This window comes from Lethenteron reissneri, chromosome 58, assembly GCF_015708825.2.
Source record: "Lethenteron reissneri isolate LAM-NWPU_2019-01 chromosome 58, ASM1570882v1, whole genome shotgun sequence".
Taxonomy (NCBI): Eukaryota; Metazoa; Chordata; class Hyperoartia; order Petromyzontiformes; family Petromyzontidae; genus Lethenteron; species Lethenteron reissneri.
Window position 1 is genome coordinate 3,827,696 of NC_083836.1, and position 20,832 is coordinate 3,848,527.

The 20,832-nt window shown below is 50.0% G+C and overlaps 1 protein-coding gene across 1 annotated transcript in view; it reads left to right on the plus strand.

Annotated features, from left to right (window-relative positions):
- Nucleotides 1-12,698, plus strand: part of LOC133357529 (unconventional myosin-VIIa-like) — a 91,645-nt gene extending 78,947 nt beyond the window's left edge. The window contains 10 exon segments of the mRNA XM_061575500.1: nt 116-268; nt 2,335-2,440; nt 3,682-3,795; nt 4,353-4,440; nt 4,950-5,062; nt 6,821-7,006; nt 7,935-8,051; nt 9,129-9,212; nt 9,788-9,907; nt 11,903-12,698. Of these exon segments, the coding sequence (XP_061431484.1) occupies nt 116-268; nt 2,335-2,440; nt 3,682-3,795; nt 4,353-4,440; nt 4,950-5,062; nt 6,821-7,006; nt 7,935-8,051; nt 9,129-9,212; nt 9,788-9,907; nt 11,903-11,995 (1,174 nt within the window). The 3' untranslated portion in view covers nt 11,996-12,698.
- Nucleotides 12,699-20,832: the final 8,134 nt, after the last annotated feature.

Sequence of the window (20,832 nt, forward strand, 5' to 3'; positions counted from 1 at the left end):
CACCCAACCCCACGTGTGCCGTGCCGGCCTTCGTAGGTGCTGTCGCTAGCTAACAGCACTTGCCCCGACAGTCTGCTGAGGCTACGCGGGGGATCTTTGTCTTTGTTGTGTCCAGGTATAGCGAGGAGAAGGGCTGGGAGCTGCTGTGGTTGTGCCTCGGTCTGTTCCCGCCGGGAGCGGCGCTGGCTCCGCACGTCCAGGAGTTCCTCAAGTCGCGGCAGCGCACGGCCCACGTCGCCCGCCTCAACCGCAGCCTGCAGAACAGCGGGTCGGCACACACACACATATACACATAAATATACACACACACATATACACACACACATATACACACATATATACACACATAAATATACACAGCTATACACACATATATACACACACACACATATACACAACTATACACACATATATACACACACACACATATACACACATATATACACACACACACATATACACACACATATATATACACATATACATAGACACACACATATATACACATATACATAGACACACATATATATACATATACACACACATATATAACAACAACAACAACCGCCATTCGCCACTAAGTGGCGGTGACGTCACCACGATGCTTGTGCCAGGCCAAGTGCACCTTGAGGCCACGTGAAGTGTCGAACGCCCGCTGGCAGGAGGTCACGGGGCAGACCCAGCAGGTGCCACGGGTCGACTGACCGAGATGACCGAGATGACTGGCTGATGCACCACCTGTGCCCCCTACTGTACCATACATACATATACTCACATACATATACTCACACGCATACATATACTCACACACATATACATAGACACACACCTATATACACACCTATACACACATATAGGGGGGTGGGTGGCCAGCACCACACCCAATCGCCTTTGTCTCCCTATTGGCGATGTTTACACACCGCACCAGGTACTTATTTGAGGCTGAGTAGACCTAGGGGAGGCCCAGGACCGGTTCAGATAACCGTCACCAGTGTTGGCCGTGAGCGGGAATCGAACTCGGATCGCCAGGTTCGTATCGCAGCGTAGCGCTAACCGCGACACCACCGCTCCCCACTGTGTGTGTATGTGTACACGTGTACACATACACACACACACCTACGCACACACCTGCACACACACGCACGCACCGGTGTGCTGGCCATAGTGTGAGCACTGCTCAGATGTGGAAGTGGTCATCGGGGCACAAGGGAATGCCGACTCAGATTTTCACCCACCGGGGCTCGTGTTCACCTGTGTGTGTTCACGTGTTCACGTGTTCACCTGTGTGTGATCACGTGTTCACCTGTGTGTACACGTGTTCACCTGTGTGTGATCACGTGTTCACCTGTGTGTGTCCACGTGTTCACCTGTGTGTGTTCACGTGTTCACCTGTGTGTGTCCACGTGTTCACCTGTGTGTGTCCACGTGTTCACCTGTGTGTGTCCACGTGTTCACCTGTGTGTGTCCACGTTTTCACCTGTGTGTGTTCACGTGTTCACCTGTGTGTGTTCACGTGTTCACCTGTGTGTGTTCACGTGTTCACCTGTGTGTGTTCACGTGTTCACGTGTATGTGTTCACGTGTTCACCTGTGTGTGTTCACGTGTTCACCTGTGTGTGATCACGTGTTCACCTGTGTGTGTTCACGTGTTCACCTGTGTGTGTTCACGTGTTCACCTGTGTGTGTCTACGTGTTCACGTGTATGTGTTCACGTGTTCACCTGTGTGTGATCACGTGTTCACCTGTGTGTGTCCACGTGTTCACCTGTATGTGTCCACGTGTTCACCTGTGTGTGATCACGTGTTCACCTGTGTGTGTCCACGTGTTCACCTGTGTGTGTTCACCTGTGTGTGTCCACGTGTTCACCTGTGTGTGATCACGTGTTCACCTGTGTGTGATCACGTGTTCACCTGTGTGTGTCCACGTGTTCACCTGTGTGTGTCCACGTGTTCACCTGTGTGTGATCACGTGTTCACGTGTGTGTGTGATCACGTGTTCACCTGTGTGTGTTCACGTGTTCACGTGTGTGTGTTCACCTGTGTGTGTTCACGTGTTCACCTGTGTGTGTTCACGTGTTCACCTGTGTGTGATCACGTGTTCACGTGTGTGTTCACCTGTGTGTGTTCACGTGTTCACCTGTGTGTGTTCACGTGTTCACCTGTGTGTGATCACGTGTTCACCTGTGTGTGTTCACGTGTGTGTGTCCACGTGTTCACGTGTGTGTGTGTTCACCTGTGTGTGTTCACCTGTGTGTGTCCACGTGTTCACGTGTATGTGTTCACCTGTGTGTGATCACGTGTTCACCTGCGTGTGTGATCACGTGTGCTGGGTGCAGGTTTCCCCTGCGCAGGTACCCGCCGCACCTACGCGAGGTGAAGGCGGCGCAGCACAAGTCGCGCAAGCTGCACCACCCCGTCTCCTTCCCCGACCAGTCGGAACAGGTGCTCGCAAACTACACCACCACCATCACCATCAATATCAATATCATCAATATCAATATCATCAATATCGTCACTCTCTTCAACATCATCTGCATCGTCGACATCACCATCATCACTATCATCACCATCGTTATCAGCATCATCATCATCGCCATTATCACTATCATCACCATTGTTACCATCATCATCACTATCATCAACACCATCACTCTCATCACCATTATCAGCATCATCACCATTACCAATCTCATCACCATCGTTATCACCATCAACATCATCACTCTCATCACCGTTATCAACAATGTCACTCATTATCATCATCATCATCCTCTCCAGCACCCAATGTTGTTCTGTATCTGTCATCATTGCCTCCACCACCAAAGACAAAGCTCCCCCATGTAGTCTTTAGCGGGCTGTTGGGCCAAGTGCTCTTCAGCGAGCACCTGCGAAGGGCTGGCATGGCACAGTGGCCAGCGCCACGCCCGGCCTCCTTTGTCTCCCCAGTGTTGTTGTTGTTGTTTGACTTGCATCCCACTGGGATATTTGCACACAGCGTTGGTGTACGGTGCTTTTTTTCTTGGATTTTCTGTTTGCACTTAGTCACATAGTCACTTTAAGATGTTTTTTGTTCATGTTTATGTTTTTTGTTTGTTGCAGTTGCACCCGATTCAAGAGCCGAATGGCTCACAGGGCTATACCTAATAAATGAACTTGAACTTGACTGGGTCAACCTAGGCGGGGCGGAGGGGGGACAGCCCAGGACTGGTCCACCGTAGCAGTCGTCATCGACGTCGGCCCGTGAACGGGAATCGAACTCGCAGCGTTAGGTAGCGAAAACCGCCCTCGCCATCACCACCTCACGGTTTTCCCTGCGTGGCGTCTCTCTCGGTCTCTCTGTCTTTTTCTGTCTCTCTCTGTCTCTCTCTGTCTCTCGGTCTCTCTCTGTCTCTCTCGGTCTCTCTCTGTCTCTCTCTCTCTGTCTCTCTCTGTGTCTCTGTCTCTCTCTCGGTCTCTCTCTGTCTCTCTCTGTCTCTCGGTCTCTCTCTGTCTCTCTCGGTCTCTCTCTGTCTCTCTCTCTCTGTCTCTCTCTGTGTCTCTGTCTCTCTCTGTCTCTCTCTGTCTCTCTCTGTCTCTCTCTCTCTGTCTCTCTGTCTCTCTCTGTCTCTCTGTCTCTCTCTCGGTCTCTCTCTCTGTCTCTCTCTCTGTCTCTCTCTGTCTCTGTCTCTCTGTCTGCCGTGCAGACGTTCGAGGTGGACGCGGGCACGCGAGTGCGCGAGCTCTGCCTGGCCATCGCCAAGAAGCTGCAGCTCAAGTCGCAGGAGGGGTTCTGCCTCTTCATCAAGATCCTGGACAAGGTGCGGTGGGAGGGAGGCTGGGGAGGGAGGGGAGGGAGGGAGGGAGGGGGGAGGGAGACTGGGGAGGGAGGAGGGGAGGGAGACTGGGGAGGGAGGGAGGGAGGGAGGGAGGGGAGGGAAGGGAGGGAGGGAGGGAGGGAGGGGAGGGAGGGAGGGAGGGAGGGGAGGGAGGGAGGCTGGGGAGGGAGGGAGGGAGGGGGGAGGGAGACTGGGGAGGGAGACTGGGGAGGGAGGGAGGCAGGGAGGGAGGGGAGGGAGGCTGGGGAGGGAGGCTGGGGAGGGAGGAAGGGAGAGGAGGAAGGGAGGGAGGGAGGCTGGGGAGGGAGGAACTCCCCAACAAACACTTTCACTCGGCGCCCCAAATTGTCAATGACTGCATCGGGGCATCGGTCACGTCCGTCCGCGTGCTGTCAGTTCACCGGCACGACCGCCTGCAGCGGCGCTGTATGGTGCCGTGGTGTATGGTGCCGTGGTGTATGGTGCCGTGGTGTTTGGTGCCGTGGTGTTTGGTGCTGTGCGGTGATGCGCGGTGGCGGTGTGTGCTGCTGGAGATGCAGGTGGTGAGCATGCCAGATGGAGACTTCTTCTTTGACTTCGCCAGGCAAATGGAGGAGTGGAGCTGCAGTGGGAGGGTGGCACGGGAAGGTAACGAGCGCTGGCGGGGGGAAGGTTCCGCGTGCCGGCTCGGAGATGAGCGGGATTCGTCGGCAGCGCTGTCGTCTGTCCCTCCTCCTCTTTCTCCTCCGGTCATTCTCCCTTCGTGCACCCCTACAACGGAATCAACCATACTCTACCCGATACCCGTACCCTACCCGTACCCGGCCGGGTATCGGGTAGGGTACGGGTACAGGTACCCGATTGCGACCTCTGGGATGAAGCCATGTTGCAGGCGCGGGTGGGTTGATTCTAGGAACTTGAATTGCGAGAAGAGACAAGACGTTGGGAAATGAGTGACAAACGGTTACTCACCAGTGACTCCCGTACCCGGCCGCACCAGGGTCGCAAACGGGTTCCCGTACCCGGCCGGGTACGGGTAGCCGGGTATCGGGTAGGGTACGGGTATCGGGTACCCGGTTGCGACCTCTGGCCTTGACGCTGGCTGCCCCCACCCCCCGTGCCCCCCTCTATCTCTCTCTGTGTCGGTGCGCCGCTAGGCCAGGCAGCTGCCCCCATGCCGGAGTACCAGGTGCACTTTCTCCGCAAGCTCTGGGTCAACGTGGTCCCGGGGAAGGACCCCACCGCAGACAACTTGTTCCACTACCCGCAGGTGACACCGCGTGGTGCCACTCAGAGCCACAGGCGCGAGTGTGTGTCACTAGGTACACGTGTGTGTGTGTGTCACTAGGTACACGTGTGTGTGTGTGTCACTACCTGCACGCGTGTGTGTGTGTCACTAGGTACACGTGTGTGTGTGTGTGTCACTAGCCACACGTGTGTGTGTGTGTGTCACTAGGTACACGTGTGTGTGTGTGTGTCACTAGCCACACGTGTGTGTGTGTTACTAGGTACACGTGTGTGTGTGTGTCACTAGCCACACGTGTGTGTGTGTCACTAGCCACACGTGTGTCTGTGTGTGTGTGTCACTAGCAACACGCACGTGTGTGTGTGTCACTAGCTACACGTGTGTCTGTGTGTGTGTCACTTGCCATACGTGCGTGTGTGTGTGTGTCACTAGCTACATCATCTTCATCACCAACGTCAACATCGTCATTATCATCGCCGCCACCATCATCATCACCTTCATGACTATCGCCACCATCAAAATTGTGGTCATCCTCAACATCATCATCATCAACATCATCATAAATGTTTTTTTACCCTTCTATCTGGCAACAAAACTGACACCTTTTTTTACAAGGAGTCATGTTTGCATAGACCTACAATACCTGCAGTCATAATGCAAAAAAAAACATAACTCTGATAACTTAATTCCACTTTTTTAGGACAATCTTATCTGACAGGCACTATTTATCTTTACTTTACCGAGTGTTAACATCCCCAGTGTTTAACAGTAATCTCTTCATTGTTCAGCCAGCATTGGTATAAACATGGGCATTTTCGTTCTTTTCTATCATGTGTATCAGGCCTCCCCCTCCCCCCTCCCCCCTCTTTACCCAAAACGTTTGACGTGTGCAGCAGTTTGTCGCTTGCGCACAATCGCTTCCACGCCGACGCCCACCCTTTTGGCCCCGCCCCCCCCCTCCCTCCCGATACGTTCCATTCATTGGCTACCACATTCTGATGATCTCCCCCCCCCTCTCCTCCCCCCTCAACTCGCTTTTAAGGGATTACATCTTGAATCATTGCCTCACTTGATGCAGCTAATCTGGCTGTGACGGTCCCACCTGATGACGGAGACTTGTGTTGCCTCCGAAACGTCGTGATCCTTGTTTTATTTTATTTTTATTAATTTTGATGTTTTACCTACGTGACTTTACCGGAAAAAACCTAAGAATATGAATCTGATAATGTGCACTGTCCTTGAAGTTGATTGGTCCACACCCGAGACAGCTTTCCTTAGAGCCTAGTCCCACGTGGGTTGGACCAGATGACGCCAAAAGGCGCATAACTCAAAGACAATGCACCATCAGAGTATGAGAGCTCGGGGTAAGCATTTACACCATTGGAACCTCATTTGCCAGTAAAAAATATGATAATTTGTTTTTTTACCCTTCTATCTGGCAAAAAAACTGAAACCTTTTTTACAAGGAGTCATGTTTGCATAGACCACAATACCTGCAGTCATAATGCAAACCAAAAACATTACTCTGATAATGTGCACTGTCCTTGAAGTTGATTGGTCCACACCAAAGACAGCTTTCCTTAGAGCCTAGTCTCACATGGGTTGGACCAGATGACGCCAAAAGGCGCACAACTCAAAGACACTGGCAAATTAGGTTCCAATGGGATCATCATCATCAACATCATCATCATCACTCCCGTCGTCATCACTCTCCCCCGCACGACCGTCCCCATCACCGCCATCAACGCCACCGTCTCCTTGACCCCCCACCCGCCCGCGCAGGAGCTACCCAAGTTTCTGCGCGGCTTCCACAAGGTGTCCCGCGAAGACGCCGTGCAGCTCGCGGCGTTGGTGTTCCGCGCCCGCCACGGCGACGAGCGAGCCGCCATCTCCAGCATCGGGCGCAGCCTCAAGGAGCTGCTGCCCCACGACCTCCTGCCCGATGCCTCCACCGACGCGTGGAAGAAGGTGACGGTCCCCCTCGTCGCTCGACGTCCCTCCCCCCCACTCCCGTCCGTCCGCCCCGCGATGAAGATTAGCGACGGTTGGCAACGCACGGTGGACAAGTAAACCCGTAAAAACAAAGTTTTTCACTATAAATCCTTTTAATGCGTGGTCGGTTTCATTTTATTAAATCCTTTATATTAAGTTCGCTTGCTTGCGTGCTTGTTTGCTTGCTTAGGACCGTGCAAATCTTTAGGTCGTTTTTTAACCCACTTCCCGTGATCCAATCGAGCTGACATTTTGCTCACGGCCAACACCAGTGGTGATTATCTTAACTGGTCCTGAGCCTCTGCCAGGTCGACTCGGTCTCAAATGAGTACCTCGTGCGATGTGTAAACATCGCCACTGGGGAGACCAAGGCGGCCAGGCATGGTGCTGGCCACTCACCCGCTCGCATGCCGTGCCAGCCTTGGTAGGAGCTCATATTCTTAGGTTTTTTTGGTAAAGTCACGTAGGTAAAAAATTAAAATTAATAAAAGTAAAAAAATACAGCAAACGCACCTTTACATCAGACGCACCTTAACAGCTCTTGGAACCTCCCGTTTCAACCAGTCTACACAACAAAGGCTCATTCCTTGCAGCGTGCTTCAGCCGCACCGAACCTCACAGTGGCTCCTCCCACCCTCAACCAGTATATATACAGGGAGTGTTTTCTTGGAATTTCTCTTACTTGATGCAGCAGTCATGCTGTGACGGTTCCACCTGAAGACGGAAGCTTGTGTTGCCTCCGTAACGTCGTGATTTTTATTTTATTTTACTTTTATTAATTTAAATTTTTTACCTACGTGACTTTACCGACAAAACCTAAGAATAAAAAACAAACTGCACAGTTTGCCGGCCGCACGATGGCGCACCGATTAATGATTTCCTCCCCCCCCCCACCCTTTGCTAGTTGATCGTCGCAGCCGTCAGCAAGAACGCCGGCAAGACGCACGACGAAGCGAAGCTGGCGTTCCTCAAGATCATCAGCAGGTGGCCTACGTTCGGAACGACCTTCTTTGACGTCAAGGTGAGGGCCGACTTCCGTCTGCACATCTGTGAAAAAAGGGGAAAAAAATTTACCCGTAAAAACAAAGTTTTTCACTATAAATCCTTTATATGCGTGGCGGCTAGAGTCCTCTCGTCCTCTGGCTTGAGATGGCTGCCACCTATGGGTCAGATGATTGTCTGCTACCATTAAGCAATTGGTAATTAAATATTTTAAAAAAAATTCCCTAAACAGTGTAAAATTTTGGAAAAAAATTTTCACGAAAATTAATTGTCACGCACAACGAGTCTGTGTGGAAAATGTCAGCTCGATTGGATCACGGGAAGTGGGTTAAAAAACGACCGAAAGATTTGCACGGTCCTAAGCAAGCAAGCAAGCACGCAAGCACGCAAGCAAGCAAGCAAGTGAACTTAATGTAAAGGATTTAAAAATAGCTTAATAGCTCATCGGATTCCTCCAGGGCGAATAAATGTTCCGACTCTGATTTAGGGGGCTCAATGGCGCTCCCGTCAATGGTGCGCGTGTGTGGGGAGCGGTGGCGCAGCGGTTTAGCGCTACGCTGCACTACGAACCCGACGACCCGTGTTCGATTCCCGTTCGCGGCCAACACCGGTGACGATTTTATGAACCGGTCCCGGGCCTCCCCTGGGTCGACTTGGCCACAAATGAGTACCTGGTGCGGTGTGTAAACATCGGCACTGCTAGGGAGACAAAGGCGGCCGGGCGTGATGCTGGTCACTTCCGTTATGACCCCTCATAGTTGCTCGCTGACAGCACTTGCCCTGGACAGTCTGCTTCAGGCTAAACGGGGGGATCTTTGTCTTCGGGGCCTTGACAGGGAATCGCATTTAACGGCTGACGTTTCGGGCAGCGTCACTTCTTCTGAGCGAGCCATTGCCGGACTGCGCCCTTCAAATCCACTCCAGTATTCCACCCCTGGATTCCACTCCGGGATTTTGTACAGCACTGTCATCACGTCGCCCCCTCCCCGCCCCCCCCACGGTGCGTTCCGGCGGAGGTTCGACCGGTTCGCATCCGCTCGGCAGCCCCGGTCGGTACCGCGGTTGACCCGTCGCGTGCCGTTTGTTTCGTTTGCAGCAAATCTCCGAGCCCACCTACCCCGACATCCTGCGGATCGCCATCAACAAGCACGGGCTGAGCCTCATCAACCCCAAGACCAAGGCGAGTAGCCAGCGATGTGACGTGATGCAACACACACACATAAAAACACAAAGATCCCCCGTACAACCTTAACAGACTGTTGGGGCAAGTGCTGTTAGCGAGCACCTGCGAAGGCCGGCACATGCTTTTACTTTTGGAATTCGCGGTGACCTGGGTCACTCTGGCAAATTAGACTCATCCTCTTCGGTTGTGTTCTGGCCGTGGCGAGATGCTAATTACCTCGCCTGGTATACAGGAGGTCGTGGGTTCGATCCCAACCCTGAAGCCTGCAGTATATTTGGAGTTTGCATGTCTCTCTCCCCGTGGTCGCGTGGATTTTTGCCCGGGCCCTCCAGTTTTTCACCTTCACATTTAAAATCAAAATGCCGTTCGGAGTATGTGTCTGCAATAAGTGTCCACGTGACGATAAGCCACTTCGTTGGGTCATCATTTGCGGAAGCTTCTGAAAAAAAGCTCTAGCTCCATCGGACCTCACCGGGTAAAATAAAAGTAGTGTTTGATCGTTTTCAGTTGAGTTCTTACCCAGCCAAACACGCAGAGCCCAAGTGAAACGCAGACCCTCCCTCCCTTGGCAGGACATACTAGCTCAGCACAGCTTCACCAAGATCTTCAACTGGAGTAGCGGGAGCACGTACTTCCACATCACCATCGGCAGCGCCGTGAACGGTACCAAGCTGCTGTGCGAAACGTTCCTGGTGAGTGGTGGCACGCACACACACAGACGCACACGCAGAGACACACAGACACACACAGACGCACACGCAGAGACACACAGATACACACACAGACAGAGAGAGAGATATACGCAAAGAGACAAACACGTACACACACAGACACACACACAGACACACACACAGAGACACACAGAGACACACAGACACACACACACAGACAGAGAGATTTACGCACAGAGACAAACATGCACACACACAGACGCACACGCAGAGACGCACACAGACAGACACAGACAGAGAGAGAGATATACGCACAGAGACAAACGCACACACACAGACACTCACACAGAGACACACAGACACACAGACAGAGAGAGATATATGCACAGGCAAACACACACACACACAGACACACACACAGAGACACACAGATACACACACAGACAGAGAGAGATATACGCACAGAGACAAACACGCACACACACAGACGCACACACAGAGACACACATAGACACACACAGAGACACACACAGACAGAGAGATATACGCACAGAGACAAACATGCACACACACAGACGCACACACAGAGACACACATAGACACACACACAGACACACAGAGACACACACACAGACAGAGAGATATACGCACAGAGACAAATACGCACACACACACACGCACACACAGACAAACACACACACAGACAGAGAGAGACATACACACAGACAAACACACACACACACATACAGACACACACACACATACAGACACACACACACACAGAGACAAACACACACATACACACACAGAGAGCGTCGTTCAGCCCCTACCCCTTCCGATAGCGGAAGGGATCATTATCATATTCTTAGGTTTTTTCGGTAAAGTCACGTAGGTAAAAAAAATAAAATTCATAAAAGTAAAATAAATAATAAAATAAAAATCACGACGTTTTGGAGGCAACACAAGCTTCCGTCTTCAGGTGGAACCGTCACAGCACGATAGCTGTATCAAGTGAGAGAAATTCCAAGAAAACAGGCCTTGTATATATACTGGTTGAGGGTGGGAGGAGCCAAGGCAGGCCTCTGGATATTATTATTATTGTGAAGTTGGTGCGGCTAAAGCTGCTGCTAGGAATGAGCCTTTGTTGTGTAGACTGGTTGAACTGGGAGGTTCCAAGAGTTGTTAATGTGCGGCTGATGTAAAGGTGCGGCTGCTGTAAATGGGACTGAGCCTTTGTTATGTAGAGGTGGTGCGGCTGAAACCGCTGCTAGGAATGAGCCTTTGTTGTGTAGACTGGTTGAACTGGGAGGTTCCAAGAGTTGTTAAGGTGCGGCTGCTGTAAATGGGACTGAGCCTTTGTTATGTAGAGGTGGTGCGGCTGAAACCGCTGCTAGGAATGAGCCTTTGTTGTGTAGACTGGTTGAACTGGAAGGTTCCAAGAGTTGTTAAGGTGCGGCTGATGTAAAGGTGCATGTAAATGTGACTGAGCCTTTTGTTATGTAGAGGTGGTGCGGCTGAAACCGCTGCTAGGAATGAGCCTTTGTTGTGTAGACTGGTTGAACTGGGAGGTTCCAAGAGTTGTTAAGGTGCGGCTGATGTAAAGGTGTAAATGGGACTGAGCCTTTTGTTATGTAGAGGTGGTGCGGCTGAAACCGCTGCTAGGAATGAGCCTTTGTTGTGTAGACTGGTTGAACTGGGAGGTTCCAAGAGTTGTTAAGGTGCGGCTGCTGTAAATGGGACTGAGCCTTTTGTTATGTAGAGGTGGTGCGGCTGAAACCACTACTAGCAATGAGCCTTTGTTGTGTAGACTGGTTGAACTGCGAGGTTCCAAGAGTTGTTAAGGTGCGGCTGCTGTAAAGGTGCGGCTTCAAATCTAGGATCATTATCAGACACTGCGGGTCGCAGCGGGGCAGGATAGCCGACCTCCCGCTCGCTCACTCACGGCACCCGCCAGTTTGCCCTGGTGCTCCTCGACAGCTGCTGGACCTGTGGCGTTGCGGCTTTTCCCGTGTGCAGGGCTACAAAGTGGACGACCTCCTGACCTCGTACATCAACCTCCTCATGAGCAAGCAGCAAGGGGACACGAGATCGGCCGGGAATTACCGATAGCCGCCGGGAGCCACGGTCGCCAGGAGCCATGGCCGCGCGACGTGGAGCGACGTCGACGGAGAGAACTGACGATGAGCCCTCGGGGTCAAGGTCGGAGAGGTCACCGAGGCCAGTGACGCTGATGACGTCATCACACCTCACCATTGCATCATCGCGCGTCGCTGTGACATCACACCTCGCTATGACATCGCAACTCGCTATGACATCACGCATCGCTATGACATCACACCTCGATATGACATCACAACTAGCTATGACATCACACCTCGCTATGACATCACACCCCGCCATGACATCACACCTCGTTATGACATCACGCCTCGCCAGGACATCACAACTCGCTATGACATCACAACTCGCTATGACATCACAACTCGCTGTGACATCACAACTCGCTATGACATCACAACTCGCCATCGACCACTTCCCTACCTGGACAGTCATTGGCTGAGTGCCCGAGGCTCGAAAAAATGAAGAATTACAACTCATTGGCACGCGACGGATCCGTCAATTTTCATCCGCGATTCAGGGCCAATTGTAACGTGTCGAACGGTGCACGAAAGAATGTAAATGTACAATCTGTGCAAATCGTGCACAATCTGAGGAAACCAAATCGTCGGCGCGCCAATCACAAGGGATGCCACGGTGGCCGGGAGATGTTAACGATCTCTAGATTTGAAGCTTTCGTGACTGCAAGGATTCATAGTCTTAGGTTTTTTCGGTAAAGTCACGTAGGTAAAAAATACAAAATAATTTTTTTTAAGTGATTTTTATTTTACTTTTATTAATTTCAATTTAATATTTAATTTTTTACCTACGTGACTTTACCGAAAAAACCTAAGAGTATGTTAACGATCTCGCCTGGTATGCAGGTGGTCGTGGGTTCGACCCTGACCCTGACAGCCTGTTGTGTATTTGGAGTTTTGCGTGTCTCTCTTCCCGTGGTCGCGTGGATTTTTTTCGGGTCCTCCAGTATTTTTTTTGCTTACAAAAAAAAGAGCTACATAGCTCAGTGGGCCTTGACTGGTAAAATAAAAAGTTCCTTGTTTTTTTTCATGTTGTCCTTCCCCCGCATCTGCGATGAGCGCGGTTCGGTACGTACGGTGCGAAAGAAGTTCAACATACAGTGAGGGGAAACAAGTATTTGATCCCCTGCTGATTTTGTACGTTTGCCCACTGACAAAGAAATGATCAGTCTATAATTTTAATGGTAGGTTTACTTGGACAGTGAGAGACAGAATAACAACAAACAAGTATAACCCGTAAAAACTAAGTTTTTCACTATAAATCCTTTATATGCGTGGCGGCTAGAGTCCTCTCGTCCTCTGGCTTGAGATGGCTGCCACCTATGGGTCAGATGATTGTCTGCCAGTATTAAGCAATTGGTAATTAAATATTTAATTTGTTTTCCATAAACAGTGTAAAATTTTGGAAAAAAAATTTCACGAACATTAATTGTCACGCACAACGAGTCTGTGTGGAAAATGTTAGCTCGATTGGATCACGGGAAGTGGGTTAAAAAACGACCGAAAGATTTGCACGGTCGTAAGCAAGCAAGCGAACTTAATATAAAGGATTTAAAAATCCAGAAAAACGCATGTCAAAAATGTTATAAATTGATTTGCATTTTAATGAGGGAAATAAGAAAATAAATCGCTGTACATACATGTAGAAATATATATCATTTACTGCACATATCACAACAAATATTTCGGCTGCCACGAAGAATATTTTCACCCATCACCGACGATGACTCGGACTCTGGATACCTGCCCACTACTTGGGGGTCCTTGTGAATAAGGGGACCAATGGAACCCCCAGAGAGGACCCCTTATAGACGGGGCCACACGTCAACACGACCGCGTTTTTGATCTTGTCATATTTATGTCGATTTTCACGTCGCAATAAAAATATCCTTGATGGCAAACGCGCGCTTGTCTCGCGAAACGCTGTGGAAGTGATAATAAATTAACCCGTAAAAACAAAGTTTTTCACTATAAATCTTTTATATGCGTGGCATCGGTTTTATTTTATTATTCATTTCTGTTTTTCTTGAGTAAGAGTTTCATTTTTATCACATTGGTATTTTAAATAAAATATGAAAAAAAAATTCCTAAAAAGTGGGAAATTTAGGAAAAAAAATTTTCACGAAAATAAATTGTCACGCACAACGAGTCTGTGTGCAAAATATCAGCTCGATTGGATCACGGGAAGTGGGTTAAAAGACGACCGAAAGATTTGCACGGTCGTAAGCACGCAAGCAAGTGAACTTAATATGAAGGATTTAATAAGAATAACCCGTAAAAACAAAGTTTTTCACTATAAATCCTTTATATGCGTGGCAGCGAACTTAATATGAAGGATTTAAAAATATATTCGCCTGTGCAGGACGCGGGGATCGATCCCGCGACCTTTGGCATGGGAAGCGAGGGCGCTACCAACTGCGCTACTCCGCCACGGCCTGTGGAGGGGTTACGCTCTGGGCTCTTACACTGTGACGTTCAGCCAAAGCCATGAATGAGTTCTATTTGAATATATGTAAAATATTTTTTTTTTGCCTAAAAAGTGTAAAATTTTGGGAATTTTTTTTCACGAACATTAATTGTCTCGCACAACGAGTCTGTGTGGAAAATGTCAGCTCGATTGGATCACGGGAAGTGGGTTAAAAAACGACCGAAAGATTTGCACGGTCGTAAGCAAGCAAGCAAGCACGCAAGCAAGCACGCAAGCAAGCAAGCGAACTTAATATAACGGATTTAAAAATACAGCTTCGTGTGTCTCTGCCGTCCCTCCCGTGTGTGTGTGTCAAAGATCCGTACTCTCAAAGTGCACCTGGCTTGGCACAGGAGCCGTGGTGATGTCACCGTCACTTAGTGGGGAAAAGCACGTCTTGTATTAACTGTATTTATACTGAAAGCGCCCCAGAGGGGTAGTGTAGCAGTTAGCGCGCTGCGCTATGAATTCAGCGACCCAAGTTCGATTCCCGCTCACAGCTACAAACACCAGTGACGATTATATAAACCTCCCCTCGGTCGACTCAGCCTCAAATTAGTACCTGGTGCAGTGTGTTAAAACATCGCCACTGGGGAGACAAAGGCGGCCGGGCGTGGTGCTGGCCACGCCGTACCCCTCCGTGTGCCATGCCGGCCTTTGTAGGTGCTCGCTAACAGCACTTGCCCAAACAGTCTGTTAAGCCTATACGGGTGATCTTTGCTTTTGGTTTCATTTGTTCCTAGTCCTTAGCAGGGCCTCCACCACCCAACAGAGCCACGTGACAACTTGATTTTATTTTCTCTGCCGGGTGGTGATATTGTACCTGCATGACGACCTAACCACCCCCCCCCCCCCCCAAAAAATGAAACAAAACGTAAAAGCATTTCACTATGTTGTTTAACTGTTAGTAACCTAAACAATAAGAGGTACTGCATTCTCAGATGAACATGATTCATTGTTATTGTTTTTTTACCCTTTTATCTGGCAACAATACTGACACCTTTTTTACAAGGAGTCATGTTTGCATCGACCACAATACCTGCAGTCGGAATGCAAACAAAAAACATAACTCTGATAATGTATGCACTGTCCTTGAAGTTGATTGGTCCACACCCGAGACAGCTTTCCTTAGAGCCTAGTCTCACATGGTGTTGGACCAGATGACGCCAAAAGGCTGTCTCGGGTGTGGACCAATCAACTTCAAGGACAGTGCATACATTATCAGAGTTATGTTTTTTGTTTGCATCCTGACTGCAGGTATTGTGGTCTATGCAAACATGACTCCTTGTAAAAAAGGTGTCAGTTTTGTTGCCTGATAAAAGGGTAAAAAAAACAATTATATTTTGCTACTGGCAAAGGAGGTTCCAATGATGATCCATTGTAATTTACATGACATTAACCCCCTCCACCCCCCCCCCTCTGGTCTTTGCACCTGATAGGCTCACAGTGATGACATCACCTTTACTCTATTTAAGACCGAACCCGGAAGACTCCTTCACAATTCTGGATAATTGCCTGAAGAAGCTTGTTGTTATTGTTGTAATCACCAGCGAAACGTCACAGTCCTTGAATTGTAAATGTGTTGTGTTTACTCATCGACACACCGTTGTGCTGTATTCGTAGTTAATTGGCGCGTTTCGTTTTCGTGACAAAACCTAACTAAATTGGCCGTGTGCGGTGATGGCGGGTTTAATGACGCATTCATATCCACGCAGTGTAACCTAAAGAAGAAAAAGACAACAACCTTTATTATGGATATTAGTCGCGAAAGCCTACTACTGTTAAACTGTAATGATCCATTTTTCGATTTAAAGCTTTCGTGACTGCAGAGATTCATCTTCTTGGTTCTTTCGGTAAAGTCGCGTAGAAGGGAAATAATAAAATAATAAAAATAAAACAAAATAATTCTCACGACGTTTCGGCCACAACGCAAGCAGCCGTCCTCAGGCGAAGAACAGGTCTGTCAGAGAATTGTATTTTGTCTGTCGGGGAGACATTCAGACGCTGTCTCCCCGACAGACCTGTTCTTCACCTGAGGACGGCTGCTTGCGTTGTGGCTGAAACGTCGTGAGAATTATTTTATCATGTTTTATTTTTTATTATTGTATTACTTCCCTTCTACGTGACTTTACCGAAAGAATCAAGAAGCTGTAATGATCCATGTCAGTAATAAGAATAATCGATGATCGATGATTATTTTCTGCCGATGCTGCCGTGGTCGTCGACAAATCTTGTTTCAAAAACGGGGCCCATGCTGCCACGTGCGCATCGCGTTCTCATTGGCTGCGCGCGGAGGTGTCACGTGGTCGTCAATGGGGGGGAGGGGGGGGAGGGGGGGGAGGGGGGGACCTCCCTAGCCCCCACCCCTCACCCCCTTCCAGCTTCCCACCAAAGGATTTGTCCAACATGGGTGGTGCTGTTCGTAGGTCGCGTGGAACTACGCACGGTGGCAATACACCGGACACTTTTGCAGCCTTCGACCCCTTGACAGGTGAACCGCCGCGGAGTCGTCTTGTGCAACGAGAAAGGGACGTTGCCCGGAACGTCGCCTCTTATAGAACAGCTGTTATTGGCCCAGTCGCGTCGGAAGTGGTTTTTTTGTTGTACAATCGTCAAAATTAAGTCAAACGCGTCGTCTTCTAAGTTGACTCGCTATCGTATTTTACAACGACAAAAGAGTTGAACGTGTGTGTGCGTGCGTTTCACCGGCTGTAGTTCGCAACGATGTCTGGACAGGCTTCATCCAGCAGTAGATTGACCATGTCCGCCGCTGATGCCGATGGGAGGAGTTGTTTACGCGGCTCGCTTGTCGTGGTGGTAACGCGAAACGTCGGTCATGTAAATAGTGACGGTAATTCTGTTTAACTTCTCCCAGCCGCAGCAATAGTTGTGCTTAATGGGTCACGATTGCGAAGTAAGAGACGGGAGCGACAGGCAGAGGTCCCAAACGGGTTTTGATTCCTTACCTGTACCCGGCCGCACCATGGTCGCAAATCGGTACCCGTACCCGTACCCGGCCAGGTACGGGTTCCCGCTCCCTACCCGTACCCTACCCGAAATGAGTGACAAACGGTGACTCACCAGTGACTCACGGCCTACCCGTACCCGTACCCGGCCGCACCATGGTCGCAAATGCGTACCCGTACCCGTACCCGGCCAGGTACGGGTTCCCGTTCCCTACCCGTACCCTACCCGAAATGAGTGACAAACGGTGACTCACCAGTGACTCACGGCCTACCCGTACCGTACCCGGCCGCACCAGGGTCGCAAACGGCTACCCGTACCCGGCCAGGTACGGGTAGCCGGGTATCGGGTAGGGTACGGGTATCGGGTACCTGGTTGCGACCTCTGGCGACAGGGAAGAATACGGGAAGAGTTTTAATCGCTTGAATTATACCTCTCTTCGATTGCACTTACAATTGTATATGAAGGCTGGATACATATATACGGTACTGCTGATGAATACAAATACATCGGTGGGATAGGGAAGACGCGCGCATTTGTATTCAGATATTGCGTCGAGTCTTGGGGAAGAACACCTGGCTCAGACAACGAAACTCCATGGACATGTTTTGTTTGCATCAAGTCTTGATTTGTAAAACGTACATCGACCACCCACCCCTTCCGTCAGATGGCCAAACGAACAATTGACAGAGTGGCAGTCACAAGTCACCGGGAATTGCCCCAACGATGGCATCCGTGGAGAGATGGAGCGATGATTTGAAAGCATCTTCGCTGCGTGCAAGCTGCTGTTTGCTTCGGGGCTGGCAATCTGGTTTGGGTGGATGAAGCACCTTTCTTTCATCCAGTAGTAGACTGATCACGACTGATGCCATCACAGCTACAGTCATCTGTGTATGATTAGGAATGCTGCTACTGCAGGAGAGATTCGAGATTGTAATCGATTGTGGACGTTTAATCGGCACTCGCAAGGTATCTGTTGCGCCTGTTGGCGACTTCTGTAATTCGGGGAAAGTTAAAATGCACTTTGGTTCGAAACCCACGCATCGGCCTTTGTTCGTCTTAGTTGCTGAACAGAATCACTTTGTTATGTTTTAACGCGGAACATGAAGTGCACACGAATGTTGTTGTCATATCCTCCAACCGGGTGAGAACGTCTCGATCGGTATGAGGCCGGCTTCGTGTCATACTCCCTGGCCAGGTCACTACAAAACGCTCACCGACTCACCCACACACTCACCTCATTCACCCACACACTCACCTCACTCGCCTCACTCACCCACACACTCGCCTCCTCACTCACACACTCGCCTCCTCACTCACACACTCACCTCACTCACCCACACACTCACCCACACACTCACCTCACTCACACTCACCTCATTCACCCACTCACCCAAACACTCAACTCACTTACCCACACACCTCACTCGCCTCCTCACCCACACACTCACCCACACACTCCCCTCACTCACCCACACACTCACCTCACTCACACTCACCTCATTCACCCACTCACCCAAACACTCACCTCACTCACCCACACACTCACCTCACTCACCTCACTCGCCCACTCATCCACACACTTACCTCACTCACCCATTGCAATGCAGGTAACAACAAAACACTCACCGGCTCACCCACACACTAACTTCATTCACTCACTCACCCACACTCACCTCACTCACCTCACTCACCTCACTCACACACAGCAGGTAACAACAAGACACTCACCTCACTCACTCACTGCAGGTAACAACAAGACACTCACCTCACTCACCCACTGCAGGTAACAACAAGACACTCACCTCACTCACTCACTGCAGGTAACAACAAGACACTCACCTCACTCACTCACTACAGGTAACAACAAGACACTCACCTCACTCACCCACTCACTGCAGGTAACAACAAGACACTCACCTCACTCACTCACTGCAGGTAACAACAAGACACTCACCTCACTCACTCACTGCAGGTAACAACAAGACACTCACCTCACTCACTCACTGCAGGTGACAACAAGACACTCACCTCACTCACTCACTCACTGCAGGTAACAACAAGACACTCACCTCACTCACTCACTCACTGCAGGTAACAACAAGACACTCACCTCACTCACTCACTCACTGCAGGTAACAACAAGACACTCACCTCACTCACTCACTGCAGGTAACCACAAGACACTCACCTCACTCACTCACTCGCTGCAGGTAACAACAAGACACTCACCTCACTCACTCACTGCAGGTAACCACAAGACACTCACCTCACTCACTCACTCGCTGCAGGTAACAACAAGACACTCACCTCACTCACTCACTGCAGGTAACAACAAGACACTCACCTCACTCACTCACTCACTGCAGGTAACAACAAGACACTCACCTCACTCACTCACTGCAGGTAACCACAAGACACTCACCTCACTCACTCACTGCAAGTAACAACAAGACACTCACCTCACTCACTCACTCACTGCAGGTAACAACAAGACACTCACCTCACTCACTCACTCACTGCAGGTAACAACAAGACACTCACCTCACTCACTCACTGCAGGTAACAACAAGACACTCACCTCACTCACTCACTGCAGGTAACAACAAGACACTCACCTCACTCACTCACTCACTGCAGGTAACAACAAGACACTCACCTCACTCACTCACTGCAGGTAACCACAAGACACTCACCTCACTCACTCACTGCAGGTAACAACAAGACACTCACCTCACTCACTCACTCACTGCAGGTAACAACAAGACACTCACCTCACTCACTCACTGCAGGTAACAACAAGACACTCACCTCACTCACTTACTGCAGGTAACAACAAGACACCTCACTCACTCACTCACTGCAGGTAACAACAAGACACTCACCTCACTCACTCACTGCAGGTAACAACAAGACACTCACCTCACTCACTCACTGCAGGTAACAACAAGACACTCACCTCACTCACTCACTGCAGGTAACAACAAGACACCTCACTCACTCACTCACTACACGTAACAACAAGACACTCACCACACTCACTCACTCACTGCAGGTAACAACAAGACACTCACCTCACTCACTCACTGCAGGTAACAACAAGACACTCACCTCACTCACTCACTGCAGGTAACAACAAGACACTCACCTCACTCACTCACTGCAGGTAACAACAAGACACTCACCTCACTCACTCACTGCAGGTGACAACAAGACACTCACCTCACTCACTCACTGCAGGTAACAACAAGACACTCACCTCACTCACTCACTGCAGGTGACAACAAGACACTCACCTCACTCACTCACTCACTGCAGGTAACAACAAGACACTCACCTCACTCACTCACTGCAGGTAACAACAAGAAACTCACCTCACT